The sequence below is a fragment of the Mustela putorius genome, unplaced genomic scaffold (assembly GCF_011764305.1).
Source record: "Mustela putorius furo isolate JIRA1106 unplaced genomic scaffold, ASM1176430v1.1 tig00000127_pilon_pilon_pilon, whole genome shotgun sequence".
Classification (NCBI taxonomy): Eukaryota; Metazoa; Chordata; class Mammalia; order Carnivora; family Mustelidae; genus Mustela; species Mustela putorius.
The window spans coordinates 16751970-16766270 of NW_025421288.1; the positions used below are offsets into that span (position 1 = coordinate 16751970).

At 69.0% G+C, this 14301-nt stretch overlaps 3 protein-coding genes and 1 long non-coding RNA gene across 7 annotated transcripts; 1 reads left to right on the top strand and 3 right to left on the bottom strand.

The window, feature by feature from the left end:
• Nucleotides 1-283: 283 nt before the first annotated feature.
• On the bottom strand, nt 284-1943 carry LOC123394887 (translation initiation factor IF-2-like). The gene is made up of 4 exons (XM_045089736.1): nt 1537-1943; nt 1348-1423; nt 751-1241; nt 284-614 (listed from the first exon to the last, which is right to left on the bottom strand). Exons 1-4 carry the CDS (start codon nt 1941-1943, stop codon nt 386-388), a joined length of 1203 nt encoding a protein of 400 aa, XP_044945671.1. The 3' UTR covers nt 284-385.
• Nucleotides 1485-4647, top strand: HRAS (HRas proto-oncogene, GTPase). 4 transcript variants are annotated; one of them, XM_045067091.1, is made up of 6 exons: nt 1485-1650; nt 2750-2910; nt 3087-3265; nt 3385-3544; nt 3639-3720; nt 4202-4337. In XM_045067091.1, the coding sequence occupies exons 2-5, from the start codon at nt 2800-2802 to the stop codon at nt 3699-3701; spliced, it is 513 nt and encodes a 170-aa protein (XP_044923026.1). In that variant the 5' UTR covers nt 1485-1650; nt 2750-2799; the 3' UTR covers nt 3702-3720; nt 4202-4337. The 4 variants fall into 4 exon arrangements, with proteins under 4 accessions (XP_044923026.1, XP_044923025.1, XP_044923024.1 ...); XM_045067090.1 differs by lacking the exon at nt 3639-3720 and adding an exon at nt 2443-2516 and having other exon boundaries at nt 1486-1650; nt 4202-4647; XM_045067089.1 differs by lacking the exon at nt 3639-3720 and having other exon boundaries at nt 1486-1650; nt 2747-2910; nt 4202-4647.
• Nucleotides 4648-4816: 169 nt separating this feature from the next.
• Nucleotides 4817-9977, bottom strand: LOC101680888. The gene is made up of 3 exons (XR_006602626.1): nt 9836-9977; nt 8653-8772; nt 4817-7985 (listed from the first exon to the last, which is right to left on the bottom strand). It is a non-coding gene; the product is annotated as an uncharacterized LOC101680888 (long non-coding RNA).
• A 736-nt stretch (nt 9978-10713) lies between these two features.
• Nucleotides 10714-13965, bottom strand: LOC123394888 (USP6 N-terminal-like protein). The gene is made up of 6 exons (XM_045089739.1): nt 13871-13965; nt 13307-13408; nt 12951-13020; nt 12290-12375; nt 11135-11174; nt 10714-10832 (listed from the first exon to the last, which is right to left on the bottom strand). Exons 1-6 carry the CDS (start codon nt 13963-13965, stop codon nt 10767-10769), a joined length of 459 nt encoding a protein of 152 aa, XP_044945674.1. The 3' UTR covers nt 10714-10766.
• Nucleotides 13966-14301: the final 336 nt, after the last annotated feature.

A 14301-nucleotide genomic window follows, 5' to 3' on the forward strand; every position in this document is an offset into this window, starting at 1 on the left:
CGAGGGACGCCGCCACCCGCTCCTGTTTATGCGCGCCAGGCGCGAATCCCGCCCTGTTCTAGACTGCCACGGCACGTGGGGTCGGTGATGCGGTGCGGCGGGGGCGGCCCCCGAAGGGGTCCGCCAAGGTCACGGCCTGCAGTGGGCTGAGCTCCCGGAGAACAGCCCCGGGCCGGCTCGGGAGGGCACAGGGGATGGGGAGCGGTGGCGTCCAAGCCAAGCAACGCTGGGTCTTCTGTGGAACGCGTCGCGTCATTCCTTCTTTGTAAATAAGGAAGGTGTGTTTCTGCACCACTTTGGAAATTTTTAAAATGTTAAAACCATGTCTTTTTTAAAATCTCGAAAGGAGATGGGATGTGCGTTTGTGCTTGGGATGGGGGAAATTTCAGTACACCCCTCGGAGCAACTTTTGGGTGCGACTTGCTGGGTACCATTTGTTAATTGGGCCACACGGTAAGCTTGTGTAGGGTTGGCAGGGCTGGGTGGTGGGCAGCTGGGGGGGGCCGGTCTGCAGGGCCTGCTCAAGCTGGGCGAGGCTGGTGGTGAGGGGGTGCGGGAGAAGGCCGGTCCTCGGAGTCCCGGCGGGGCTGCGCACTGGAGAGAAGCAAGACCTCCTATACGGGATAAAAAGGATATGTGTGTTTCGCTGCTCCGTGGGCGCAGACGGGCCCCCCGCCCGCCCACCCCGCAGAGACGCCCCGGCACCTTCTGGCCCTGGGCTCACCGGCGGTGCCGCGCCCAAGGACTAACCGAGGTGCCAGGTGTCCGGGGAGGGGCGCAGGGGAGCCACCGCACGGGAAGAGGGGCGCAAGGCAGCCGAGCCTCCGGCCACTGGGGGTCCCAGAGGCTTCCGGCGCGGCCCGTCCGGGAGCCTGACCCTCGCCCCGGCTGCCCCTCTGCTTTGCTCCAGGCTTCCGTCCACCCCTCAGTCCCCCAGTCCGGGGGGCGTCCGCGGCGCTGGCCCTCCACCCTCCCTGAGGCTCGTCCCCCGGGCTGGCCTTCGGCTCCGGGGCCCCCTCGGTGGACCGCGCGTCGCGACGCAAGGAAGCCCTCCCGGGCAGGGCAGGGGCGCGAGCCGGACCGCAGCGACCCCGCCCCAGCCTACAACCGCCGTCGGTCCGGCTTTCCTGAGGGGCCTCCGTTCCCCTGGGAGAGTCCGGAACCTCTCCGGAGAAGCCGTCGCGCCCGGACCCTTGTCCTCGCGTCCTCGCAGTCCTCCGGCCTGGCAGCGCCCACCGCCCCTAGGCCGCGGCCCACGAGGGCCTCGCGGGCCCGCACCGCCCTCAGGGCCGTTTCCCGGAAGCCCCGCCCGGCCACGGCTCTTGACGGGCGGGCGGGTCGGCCTACCGGAGCGGGGCGGGACGGGGCGGGACGGCTCCAGGGCGGGGCCCGGCGCCCTCGGCCAATGGCAAGCCGCGCCAGGCTGACGGACGGGCGCAGGGCGGGGCCTGCGCCGGTCGCCGCCGCCCCCCCCCCACCTCCCCGAGTGTCCGCCGCCCGCGCCCCGCCGCCCGCCGCCCGCAGCCGGAGCCGCACCCTCCGCGGACCGAGCCCATGAGCTGGGCGAGCCGCGCGCCCCGGCCGCGGCCCCTTTCCCCGCCCCGGCCCCGGCCCCGGCCCCGGCCCCGAGGGCAGTCGCGCCAGTGAGCGGTGAGTGCGGCGGGGGCGGGCGGGGGGCGGGCGGCGGCCCGGACCGGGGCTGCGGCGCGGGGCGTTGGAGGCGCGGCGGCGGCGGCGGGGCGCGCGGGGGCGCAGGTGAGCAGCGGGCGGGAGGGCTGCGGGCGGCGGCGGGGGCGCGGTGCGTCCGCGCCCCTGGCCCTGCCCTCCGCGGGGCCCCAGCCGTGCTCTCGGGCAGCGTGCGGGGGGCCTCCCGAGCCGAGGTCCGCCGCGGCCCCCCTCGAGTCCACGGCGCGCTCCCAAGGGCTCGGGCACTGGGCGGCCATCACGGTACACAGCCGGCGAGTCAGGGGTTAGGAAATCGCTGCCCACTGTCTGGGGACAGGAGCAAGGGCACCCCGCGTTCAACCTCACAAATCGGCACACCCCAGCCGGAGGCCTTGAGTCTTGCTCACCTGCACCCCTGCCCCGCGCCTCCGCTGGGCCTGTTCTCTCGCTCGGCCCGTTACCGGGAGCCGTCCTCCCCCCCAACCCGCGCCCGGCCGCCTCCTCGGTCTTCCTTTCTCCGCAGCTCATTGGCAGCAGGATACCGTGGGTTTCCCCTTATTTTAACGCATGCCGGCCTTTTCCTTGGAGAAGGGGGCGGGGGCTTCTTTCTCTGCCCGTCCCCCTGCGCCTGGAACAGCGGCTGGCATGCAGTAGGCGCTCAGTAAATGCTTGTCAAAGGCAGCAACATGCTGGGGTGGGGAGGGGGGGTCCGCAGCCGGTCTAAGGCTGGCGCTGGCCTGCCCGGGCACGCTGCTGTGGCCCGACCTGTTCTTGCAGGGAGGGGACCGGTAACCTCAGCCTGCAGGGCTTCCAGCTCCGGCTTTCTGCCTACCCAGCAACTTCTAATTTGGGTGCGTGCTTGGGAGATGCTCTCAGCTGTCAGCTCTGCCTTTTGGGGGCCAGCTCCCTGCTCTCTCAGAGCCATAAGTGCAGCTGGAGTGGGGGCCCTCTGCCACCCCTGGGCTGGAGGGGCTGCAGGTGTGGGGGGGGGGGCTGGGCCCAGTCCCCTGGCTGTTTGGGGCCAGGGGGTGGGACAGCCTGCTCTGTGGGGCTGGGCCTATGCTGAGTGCGGCTCCCTCAGCAGGCCGGACGGGAGACCACCGCAGTGCCCCGTGCTTCAGCCCTTGAGGAGCGATGACGGAATATAAGCTTGTGGTGGTGGGCGCTGGAGGCGTGGGGAAAAGTGCCCTGACCATCCAGCTGATCCAGAACCACTTTGTGGATGAGTACGACCCCACCATCGAGGTGAGTGTCAGCGCTCCTGTCCCCAGCCTCCACTCCTGAGGTGGGCTTATCGTCCGTGTGCTCCACGGGAGGGCGTCCCCCGCTTGTGGGACTTGGGGGCGGGGCAGGAGAGGTGCCCAGTATGGGCCCATCCTAGGAGAGGTTGGGGGCGTTCCTGAAGCCCTGTCCTCTTGCAGGACTCCTACCGGAAGCAAGTGGTTATCGACGGGGAGACGTGCCTGCTGGACATCCTGGACACGGCAGGCCAGGAGGAGTACAGTGCCATGCGGGATCAGTACATGCGCACCGGGGAGGGCTTCCTGTGTGTGTTTGCCATCAACAACACCAAGTCCTTTGAGGACATCCACCAGTACAGGTGAGCTGCTGGCCGGCCCTCGGGGCTTCCCTGTCCTGGTATCTCCTCATTCTCTGTCCTGGTTCTGGATGCAGCTGTGCCTGCGGCCGAGCGACTGGCTCCCACTTTCTTCCTTGTAGGGAGCAGATCAAGCGAGTGAAGGACTCCGATGACGTGCCCATGGTGCTGGTGGGGAACAAGTGTGACCTGGCTGCCCGCACCGTGGAGTCCCGGCAGGCACAGGACCTTGCCCGCAGCTACGGCATCCCCTACATCGAGACGTCGGCTAAGACGCGCCAGGTGAGCCGGCTCCGCACCCCACCGCAAGCCAGGGACCCGCCCCGCCCCGCCCCTGCCAGGGAGCAGTGCTCATGCCCCCTCTCCCCCGACACAGGGCAGCCGCTCTGGCTCTGGCTCCAGCTCCGGGACCCTCTGGGACCCTCCGGGACCCCCGTGACCCAGCGGCCCCTAGCGCTGTAAGTGTCCCCGGACGGCAGGGCAGCGAGGGAGGCCAGGGCCCAGGGTCTGCGCTGACCCAGCTCCAGGGAGAGGCGGAGGTCCCTGGAGAGAGCTGCCCTGAGCCAGGCCGGAGCGGCGACCCTGGGGCCCTGGCTTCTCGGCCCCCAGAGTGCCCTGTGGGCCCTTGTCGGCCCTTCCCCTTCACGGGCTGGTGGGGACAAGGTTGGCAGGTCAGAAAGGAGAGGGACACGGGGATGTTCAAGCTGCGAGCCAGACCCCGGGCCCGTCCTGTCGGGGAGGCTCCTGAGGAGCGAGCTGCCTGGTGGGGGCAGGCCTGGGGCTGCGGGATAAGCGGGGCCTGACAGCCACATGGGAGTTGGCATGGGAAGGGGGGGAGGGCAGGGGTTCTACCTGAGCTTGAGGCCGGGGGTCCCTCGGTCCCCTCCCCTGCCAGGCCCCCAGGCTGAGTCCCACTCTGAACCGGCCCCTTCTTCCCAGGGCGTGGAGGATGCCTTCTACACGTTGGTGCGCGAGATTCGGCAGCACAAGGTGCGGAAGCTGAGCCCGCCCGACGAGGGGGGCCCCGGCTGCATGAGCTGCAAGTGTCTGCTGTCCTGACGTCCCTTTGGGGCCCTGCCCCTCCCCCCACCATCTCGCAGGCCCTCTGTGCCCCGGAGCACGGGCACGGAGCACGGGCATGAGGCATGCAGGTGCCGGATGCCAGGAGGAGGTGCTGCCGTCGGAGGGAGGGGCAGGGGAGGGAAGGAAGGAAGCGCCCCCGGGCCGGCCCAGGCTCCCTGCACGGAGTCCGCACACCTCCCAGGACGCTTTGCACAGACTGTGGTGACCTGAGGCCACCGGCACCCGGCTGTCACTCGTCCCCCAGCCCCGTCCTGGTCCTTTGGGCACAGGCTGAGTTGCAGTAAATTATTGGATGGTCTTGACGCTGGCGTCTGGGTGAGATGGGAAGGCGCCTGGGTCCCTCCGCGTTGTCTGCCTGGAGGCCCCTCTGCGGGGAGCCCTGCGGGGACTGCGGAGGCGGCCTGGGCCGAGCCACCCTCTTCTGTCTGGGTGTCTGTCTGGCGTGTCTCGCAGAGAGTCTGGGCTCCACGCGTCAGGCCGGCTTTGCGTTCGACCTCGACAACACTTTATTGAACTTTCCAGCAGTCAACAGGGGCTCAGAACCAAGGGTGCGAGTCTTCCCCTCAGAACCTCTCCTTCTCCTCAGAACCAAGCAGGTGCAGACACCTGCTCCTTCAGGGGAAGGCGGAAGTCCCACGGAGGCCTGGGCGCTAGTGTCCCCCACGTGGCATCTGTGCTGACTTCAGGTGTCGGCACGTTTCCCGAGTTTCCTTGAGAGGCAGGTGCTGAGGACGTGGATCTAAGCCGGTGTGCAGCGTCCGGGTTCCCGGACAGGATCCCGACACATCTGCCTGGCCTCAGCCACTGCCCAATGGCTGCCAGGTGACTGGTGGAGACCTGCGCTCTGGTGGCCCCTGCCTCCTACTGTTGGGGAGGGGAGGGCAGGGCCCACCTGCCTGTCCATGCGGCCAGGCTGGGGTAACCTGTGGTCCCCAGCACTGCCCTAGGTGGGAGTCGTGCACCTGTGGGGCACGCCCAAGCCCCAGGTGGACACAGAGAGTCCTTCAAGACTTGAGCAGCCTTGGGTCAGAACTCAGGACTGCCCAAGGCCACGGGGCCTGAGACCCATCAGTCTTCCTTCTGGTCGCAGGGGAGCTTGTGTTGTCTCTGGGGTCAGGCCAGAGGAGGTCCCTCTAGGTCAGTGACGTACCTCCTGGTGGGGGCGGTGGGGACTTCCATCTTCCAAGAAGTCCCGAGTGAGGAGGCAGGGCACCGTGCTGGCTGCCCAGAGCCTCTCGGCCCCCCAAGTTCTTCTCCAGAGGCCGAGGGGCATCTACTTTTCCCATCAAGGAGGCGATCAGAGGGGCCCAGGCAGGCTCAGGGCCCTGGGGCTGCAGGCTCAGTGCTGGCCCGCAGGTGTCTTGGCTGGACCGGTCCAAGCCCACAAAGGGGCAGGAGCTGCGGAGGCCCCAGGGCAGGAAGGGTGTCCCGGGCCCTACCGCGTCCTCCTTCCTGGGCTGGGGAGACCTCATCCCACGAGACCCAGAGACGTTTTGGGGCCTGGTCTGGGGTGTGGCCACCGGGGTGGCCCCAGCAGGGGTTAAAGAGAAAGGGACCCAGTGTTGTGGCCTCAAGGCCATGTCCACAGGCCCCCCTGCACACACACCCCTGGTGTCCTGGCAGGTTGGGGAGGGAGCTGCGTTGCTGCAGGGGCTGCCGGGCCAGCGAGGGGTCCTGGGCTGGGGGCAGCTGTGCCAGAACTAGGGTCCCAGGGGCTCCCGGCCACAGGGGTGCAGCCAAGGACTGCATCGACCTTCCCTCCCGCAGCGGCCGCTCGGCCTTGATCACGGCCTGGCGGGGAAGGGGTCCCGGCTGCTCAGCGAGTGTGGCTGGGCGTGGGTAGGCCAGCCCCTCCGCTCCGGAGAGCGTCTCCAGGGTAGGAGCAGGGAGGAGGGCCGTCGGGGCTGGGGACACCTGCTCCTGGCCCAGGGGCATCTTGGGGAGCTCCTCAGGGCGTGTCTCCAGCAGGCTGCGCCCCCAGGCTGTGCTCCCGGCTCCCTGGGTGTCCACCCCGCCCTGCCCCTCACGGCTCATCCAGGCCGCGCATGCCCCGCCCCCTCGGGGAGCACCCCGATGCCCGGGCCGGGCCTGGGTTCCCTGAGGTTGGAGCAGAAGAGCAGAGGGTCAGAGACACAGAGGAGGGCCCCCGGGGACTGGGTCCACTGTCAGCTGCCCCAGGGGGGCGAGGCGGGAGGGGACGGGGACCGGAGCCCACCTGGCGGGGGCAGGTCGCACTTCCTCCGGCGGAGATGGGCCACGGAGGCCCGAAGGTGTCCGAGGACGGCCTCATCCTCCAGGTCCCAGGGCTGGGCCAGGGTGTCTTGAAGGAAGCCCTGCAGCCCTTCCAGGGGCAGCTTCAGGAGGCGTTCTGGGCAATGGGTGTGAGTCAGAGCAGAGGGGCGCCTCCCCACTGTCCCAGGATCCTGCCCGGGACAGCGGTTGGGCGTCCCGCTGTTCCCAGGAGCACCGCAGGCAGAGCCGGCAGGAGAGGCCCCGTGGCCGCTGCTCCTCTGCAGGGGGGCCCCCAAGCCACGGCCAGCCAGTGTCCCTCCCCCGAGGCCTGCCTGCTCCTCGCCCCCGGGAGCAGTGGGCCATCTCCCCGGCCCCCCACACCTGCATGGGGCACCCCTGGGCTCCCGTGGGGTCCCGTACTGCGGTGCAGCCTGAGGACGGTGTAGGCCATAGCTGTGAGGACACGCGCTCCGTCCAGCATGTAGGCGTCCCACAGCGTCAGGGTGAGCACGAAGGGGGTCTGCGGGGGAGCGGGTGTGGGGGGCGCAGGGGGGTCTCTACGGGGTGATGAACTCCCCTCTGCCCAGCCCCTGCCACACCCCTGGCTGCATCGGACAGGGCCCCGGAGCCCGTTGTGTGGGTGTCCTCCTCCTGGGGATGGGCTCCTGACGACCTTGGGCGGGGAGGGACTGGCCAGTACGACCCACAGACCTGGGGGGCCACAGACTCTGTCCCACCCTCGGTGCCCACACACTCTGGCAGGACTGCAGGCTGGCCGCAGAATGGCCTGAGGGCCTGTCCGCTCCCAGGCTGACGAGGTCTTCCCTGGGGAGGCGGAGATGGATAGCACCGGTCCCCTGGGACGTCCTCAAGGGGCCCCCTTTGGGGCTCCAGGACGCATTAGGATGGCGAGCCTCAGGCTCAGGGCCTTCAGGGTCGGGTCTGGCTGGTCTGGAGCGTGAGGCTGAGCTCGGGCTTCCCCTGGGCCTGGGGCCGGGAGCAGGTCAGGGACCAGGTTTGCCTGAGGGCCTTACCCGCCCAACGAAACATTGCAGAAACCACTTGGTGGTGTACGTCCCTTGCTCGTCCTGGCAGAAGGACACAAGGTGCTCGGGGCCCAGCCGGAGGCCGCACGCCACCCGCACAGCCAGGGGGACACACTCCCCGTGGCCACGCTCAGCCCCGAGGGTGCCCTGGGCCCAGCAGGAGACAGAGCAGGACACCGGGCTCTGGGCAGCGTGGGCAGGGTTCTGCGGGTCCCCTACCCCTGCCCCGGGCCGTGAGGGCAGGGCCTCCGGGGAGCGTCTACTCGCCAGGTGTTTCCTCAGGCCTCTGAGCTCCTTCTCCATGATGCTGTCATGATGCCGCTGGAAACGGGCCAGCTTTGGGAATCCCGGAGCGAAGAACCCTGAGAAGGCCCCAGGCACCCCACCATCAGGGCCTTGTCCCCAGCAGGTGGGCAGTGGGTCTGCCGGGGGGCTCCGCTCCCATGCCCCGACCGGAGTGTGAGCCCACAGCCCGCCCAGGGCTGGCTGCGCCCGCTCGTCCGCAACCGCAGCAGAGCCGTCCAGGCCTGGGGGCCGGGCCAGGGGTCCCTCCTCACAGACCCAGCTGAGTGGGTGGCCGGGCTGAGCACCAGGCCCGTCGGGCCCAGCACACTTCCGCGGTGGTCGCGGCAGGGGCAAGGGGGTCCCCAGCCCTGAGGGGCAGAACGAGCCTCCCACGGGGAGGGTGATGGGGTGTGCAGGCCCAACGCCTGGGCTTGGGTGCCGGACTGAGGGTCCAGGGAGCGGGACATGCCACCGCCAGGGCTCCATCTGGCCGTGGGATGCCGGGGGGACCCGGCGGGCAAGCCGGCTGCCAGACCGGGGGCAGAAGGCCCCGTGGAAGGCGAGAACAGTCTGCAAACGCTGGGGCCAGTGGCCGAGGCTACAGATGCCCTGAGGGGGCCGCGCCCTTTGCCGGAGGGGAGGTGGGCTGGCTGGGGGTCCCGGACTGCCCCTCCGCTGCGGCCGCCCTGGAGGGACAGAGTCCTGAGTTCCAGGTCCCGCCCAGGCACCCTGCAGGCCGCCTACCGTGCATGGCGTGGGTCTCAAGCTCATCAGCTGGGCCAGGGCCCAGAAGGCGTCTTCCTCACCCAGGAACACCAGGAGGAGTCCCACGATGTCGCTCATCCCCTGACAGTAGCCCACCTCCTGCAAGAGCCAGACCCCATGGGACGGGGCCACCGCGCTGGGGGGAGGTCAGGACAAGGGAACCGCCCTCCCCGCCCAGTCCCGATCCTCCCACGGGCTCCTCAGGACCCAGCCCTGAGCGTCAGCACCACAGCGGTGCAGGCCAGAGACCCCGGCACCCAGCCCTCAGGGACTCAGGGGCCGTCCCTCCCCGCACTGAGGTCTGCACCCCAGCCCGGCCTCAGGCCTAGGGTGCAGGGCCCCTTGCTTGCGTCTCTGGGGCCATGGGAACTGGAGTCCCAACTAGGAGTCCCGCCTGCTCAGGCGTCCTGGGGACAAAGGGCCCCCGCGGGACAGGAGGGCCGGCGGCAGGGACTCTCACGGGGTTGTAGACGGATAGGCCAGGAGGACGGGGAACAGGCCTCGCTGCCGGGGGACGGGAGAGCGGGGTGGGGGCTCTGGTCTGCCCGAGCCGCGTGGGAGCCCCCCGAGGAGCAGAGTGCAGCCCCAGGGGACCCGCGGTCTTCTGCGAGGCTCGGGGCGGGACGCGTGCGGCGGGGGATGCGGGGGGTAAGCACGGGGCCCGGGGCGGGGCCGGGTGGCATTTGGGGGTTCGGGGTCCTGGCCATCTTTACACACAGTGTCCACTGTGGAAAATAGAATGCCAGTCCACGCAGAATCACACCCAGCGGGCTGTCCCCTTGACCGTGTGCCCCTCGTCCGTCCATGTGTGTCCTCGCCCGGCCGAGTCTGTGCTGCCCGGCTCCCCGTAGTGGCCCCTGCCACCACCCGCCCTCTGGCTCGGCTCCCTCCTACCAGCCCCCGCCAACCTTTGGGTTCCGTGCACATGGCTGCCCCGCCAGGTCCTGGCCCGATGCCCTCCCATCGCAGCAGCCCGGGGGGGGGTGGGTAGGGACCCCTGGGACCTCCTCCCACGTTCACCATGCGGCCGAGACCACATTTGCTGCCGTTCCTCCCCCTCTCCTCAGAGACCCCGCGTCCCCCACCCAGAAGCCCCCTGGGTCGCGCCGGACCCCCGAGGAGCTCCCGTGCCCCCAGAGCACTGCTTGTCCCCCAGCCTCACCCGACGCCATAGCGGTCCCGGAACATGATGTGGTTCCTGTAGGTCCGGTTCACGTCCAGGTCGATTTGTCTGATGTCTTTGCAGGATAGCTGGGCCCGCTCCTTCATTGTCTGGGGGCAGAACCGGGGAGGAGGAGCCAGCATCAGGGCACGGAACCCCACTGCCACCAACTGTCCCCGAAGCAGAGAGCGTCCCGAGCCCCCCTGGGCCGTGTCCTGCGGACACCTCCTTCCTTCCCTGGTCTCTGAGGCGGGCCCCCCCCCAGGAGCCCACCGTGCCTGGGATGACAGGGATCGGGTTCAGCAGTCCTGGGCGCCGAGGACACTCCCGAGGGTCAGCCCGCAGGTCTTCCCCTCCCCCGCACGGAGCCCTGTCCTCCTGGGCCCCCGAGCTCGCCTCTCCCCATGGGGTGCCCTCGGCTCCTGCCCAGGCCTCCTCCAAGGGCCACGTCTCTGCTGTGGGCGGAAGGGCTTACCTCGTAGAGCCCCTGGTGGGTGGACTTGACCTTCTCAATATGGAGCAGGAGGCCCCACACCTGACCCCTCACCTGGGGAGGGACCCCTTTATAGAGGCGCCGACGCATCTGCAGGAGAGAAGGCAGTGCTGGGACCCAGAACCAGGCCCGCCCCGTCAGGCCTAGGAGCAAGAGGCATCCAGAAGCTTTTGGCTTTGGCTCTGTGGCGTCCCCGAGAGGCTGGGTCTCCTCGGAGCTGGGCCCCGTCTCCCACGAGGAGGAGGGCACTGGGCCCTGACCCGTCGCTTCCTCTGCTGCCGGCTTGGAACTGGGGAGGCTTGGGCTCTGCCAGCAGACTCGCCCCAGACAGGGGCACTCCCGTGGGGTTGGGGTCCGGGGGAGGCAGAGGCTTTGCCCCCACCCCCATGGGACAGATGCCGTCTGCGGGCCCCCGGCACCCACCTTCTCGCTGGGCCTCTAGTGCTCCCAGTTTCTCAGCATCTTCACCCACTTGTCGGCCCTGCGGGTCTCCTGGCGATGTTGCTGGAGCAGGAGAAGGGGGCACCGGATAAGCCATGCAGAGCAGGAGACCAGCCCATGGGCAGCGTCCAGAAGCCCTGGGGGCCAGGACTGTGCTGGGAACAGACTGAGAGGGGCCTGAGAGGCACAGGGCCGCTCCTGCTGACAGCGTCTCCGGGGCTCAGGCGCGTTCCTGGCCACGTGCGGATTCCTGGGACGGGGCTTTGGTGACCTAGCCCTGGGGACAGCTTTGGGGACAGGGTCTGTCGTCACCGGCCCCACGCCCACCCACCGTGTCCTGCCCGTGCCTCAGGACAGGCTCATACCTTGGCTTCTCGGGGGCTGAGGCCGGGCAGCTCCTTCTCCCTGGAAGGCAAGAGAAGCAGAGCCCTGAGGACCAGACCCCGGCCCGGAGACCCCAAGACCGGGGAGGGGAGGCCTGACCCCAGGGAGGGCCGGGGCTGCCAGCTGCCTGTGGCTCGGGGGGGGGACAGCAGCATCCCGCCTGGGGCGTGAGAAGGCGGTTGCTGCCAGGTGGGCTGGGCTGGGGTTCCTCAGCGGTCCCCCAGGAGGGACCTGCTCTTAAAGTGGGATGGGCCACTCCTAGACCTGTCAGTGCTGCCTGGGTGGCCCCTGTGACCATGAGTCTGAGGACACCACGGGCTCACGGGGCCTGCGTGCCCAGTGTCCGGCCTGCCTCTCCTCACTGTGTCCATCATCCTGCTGTCCCCTGACTCCACCCCTCTTGCCGGTCACTTCTGCCGCTCTGGCCCCTTGTCTTGTCAGAGCCACGAGCACGGCCCCACCCTCCCACCGACCTCCACGGCCACTGGTCACTGGGCGGCGAGCAGGGCCTGGAGACACGGGAGCAGCGCGGGGACCGCTCACGGAGTCTCCGGCCACAGTGAGGTCTCGCGGGGCCCCTCGGCCTAACAGCCTCCTTCCCTCGTAGCAAGGCCACTGCGCGGTCCCCTTCCCTGGCTCCCCGCTCCAGGACGGCCTCCTGTCCCTCTCCGTGCCCCCCGCCCAGGTGGGTCGGCCCCTCCCTCTGCTGCCCATCACCCCTCCCTGACCTGGCCTGGTTCCTGGCCTCATCCTGCCAACCCCAAATCATTCGGAATCTATGGTGGGCTTGACGGGGCGTGTCCCCGAGGGTACCCCTCGGCCCTCCCCCGGACCACACCGCCCTCCCACGGAAAGGACGCCACCGCCCCAGAGCCCTCCCCCTCTGTAGTCCCAGCTGGACTGACGGGACGCACAGACAGAATGCAGGAGGCAGGCCCCTGGCCTCCCCGAAGCAGGCGTGCGGCCCCTCGTTGGGGTGCCAGGGCCCTGGCCCAAGTCCCAACTCAAGTCGGGCCCTCAGAGGGCTGCAGGGGACGAGGCCCTGAGCTGGGGACATGGGTCCTGCCTCCAGAGAGAGAAGTTCCTGCCAATGCATCCCGCCCCTGGGCTGGCCGGAGGCGGCCCCCGGGACTCACTGCAGGAAGCCGTGATGGTCCGTGAGCCTGCGCAGCGAGAGGTCGGCACCTTCCCGGGCGTCCCCTGGAGACCCCATCGGGCGTGCCTGAAACAGAGGGGGTCCGTGGTGGGGGTCCCGTCCGAGCCAGGGGCAGGGGGATAGGAGGGAGCAGACTGGCTCCTCTCGCCCCTGCATCCTCAGGGGGCCCGGGACCCTCGGCAGAGGGGCAGCATGGGAGGCAGGCCCTGTCGGCTCTGGAGCATGCTGACTGCCACCCCTGGCTCTACCAGAGATGTCCCCTGCCTGGCTTCCCCCACTCCTAGGGCCAGCCACAGCCCCTTGGTCTCTTCTGCAGGACTGCGGCTCTGGTCCCTGCCTGGGCATTCGTGCTCTCGCTGCTGAAGTCTCCCTTGGGGCCAGACCTGCTCCTACACACCTAGGACCCCACCTGGATCCCCCGAGCGCCTGCTGTCTGGGATCCCTGCCTGGATCTCATCGACGATTAACCCCTAGGATCCCTGATGGACCCTCAGCTGCTTCCCATGCCAGGGACCCTCCCCTGCCTCGCGTTTGTTCCCGAGGACCCTGGTCTTTGTCTGGGCTGGACAGGCCCATCCTTGACCCCGGCCACACCCCGAAATGAGGGTCCATCAAGTCGATGGGTCCCCTCTGGGCCTCACCTGGGTGTAATTGGCTAGGATTTGGGCCCGTTCCAAGGCCATCAGCGTCTCCAGGTCCTCGTTCACGGTGCTGCCAACCAAAAACACCCCGAGGGCACCCTGCATGAGAACCTCCAGGGAACCAAGGGGGTGCTCCCAGCGGGCAGATCCCCAGTCTGTCTGAGCCCCGATTGGAGAGAACCCTGGGGCTCCAAGGGCCGTGCTGGGTCGACGGATCCCACGCGGGCACCGCCTCCCCGGGGCACTCCCGCCTCCAGACTCCTTCCCAGCCACCGTCCCCGGCACGTGGTCACACGGAGAGCACGGTCCCTTCACCCCGCACACGGGGTGTCCGGGTTTCTCCAGGAACTGCTGACCTGATGCTTGGGGTGGTGTCCCCGAACCCGGGGCTGGCAGAGGCTGGACGGAACGGCCGGCCAGCGAGTGTCCCTGCGGGCTTGCGGGGATCAAAAGTGACTCTGAGATGTGACAAGCTCACGCGACAACAGGGAAAAGCCCGTGAGCGGGACGTCCCCACAAAAGCCAGAGTCTGGACGGGCTTGCCAGCCAGCAGCCTGGGGTTTGGGAATCGCCTGAGGAGGGGCGGAGGGGAGCGCAGGAGGGACTCTGTGCTCCCTGGAGGGGAGGGGTGTGCGGGCTCCCTGCCCAGAAGGCTGGGACCCAGGTGGCGGCGGGGGCAGCCCGCCCTCCAGGGGGCTCTGGAAAGGCTGCCTGTGCCAGCTCACGGTCAGTGCTGGGGGGGGCGGGTCGGGGGCTCTTGGCCACAGCCCTGGAGCCCGTAGGTCCCACAGCAGCCCGAAGGGAGCAGCTCACACTCACCTGTGACCTGTCGCTGTGGGAGCCACGCCTGCTGTCTCCACAGGGTTTATGCGGGGAGCACGTCAGAATGTGTGGCAGAGCCGGGAACAGAGAGCGCGAGCGTCTCCAGCTGCCTGCGGTCACAGAGCAGAGTGCGCGCCAGGCAGCGCTGGAGCCCTGGGGTGCCGCCATTCTGCCGACAGCGGGCCCGTGTCATCCATGCGGGCCAGCAGGGTTCTGTCTGCAGTGAGCCCTTCCCCCTGAAGGTCTTACTCCCGGGGAGGGTCTTGGTACCACGCGCGGTGGGAAGGGGGGCTTGGCGCCCTCCCACCACCCTTAGCTCGCATGCTCGGGCCCTCAGGGCACCCCCCTGCTTCGATGGCAGGGTCACCAATGTCCTACCACCCCAAGGGTTGCCAGCGTGTGTTTTGTACCCGAAAACATTTGAGGGGCTCCTGGGGTGCTTAGTCAGGTGAAGTTCCGACTCTTGATTTTGGCTCAGGTCACGATCTCGGAGTTGTGGGAACAAGTCCTGTGATGGGCTTGGGCTCCC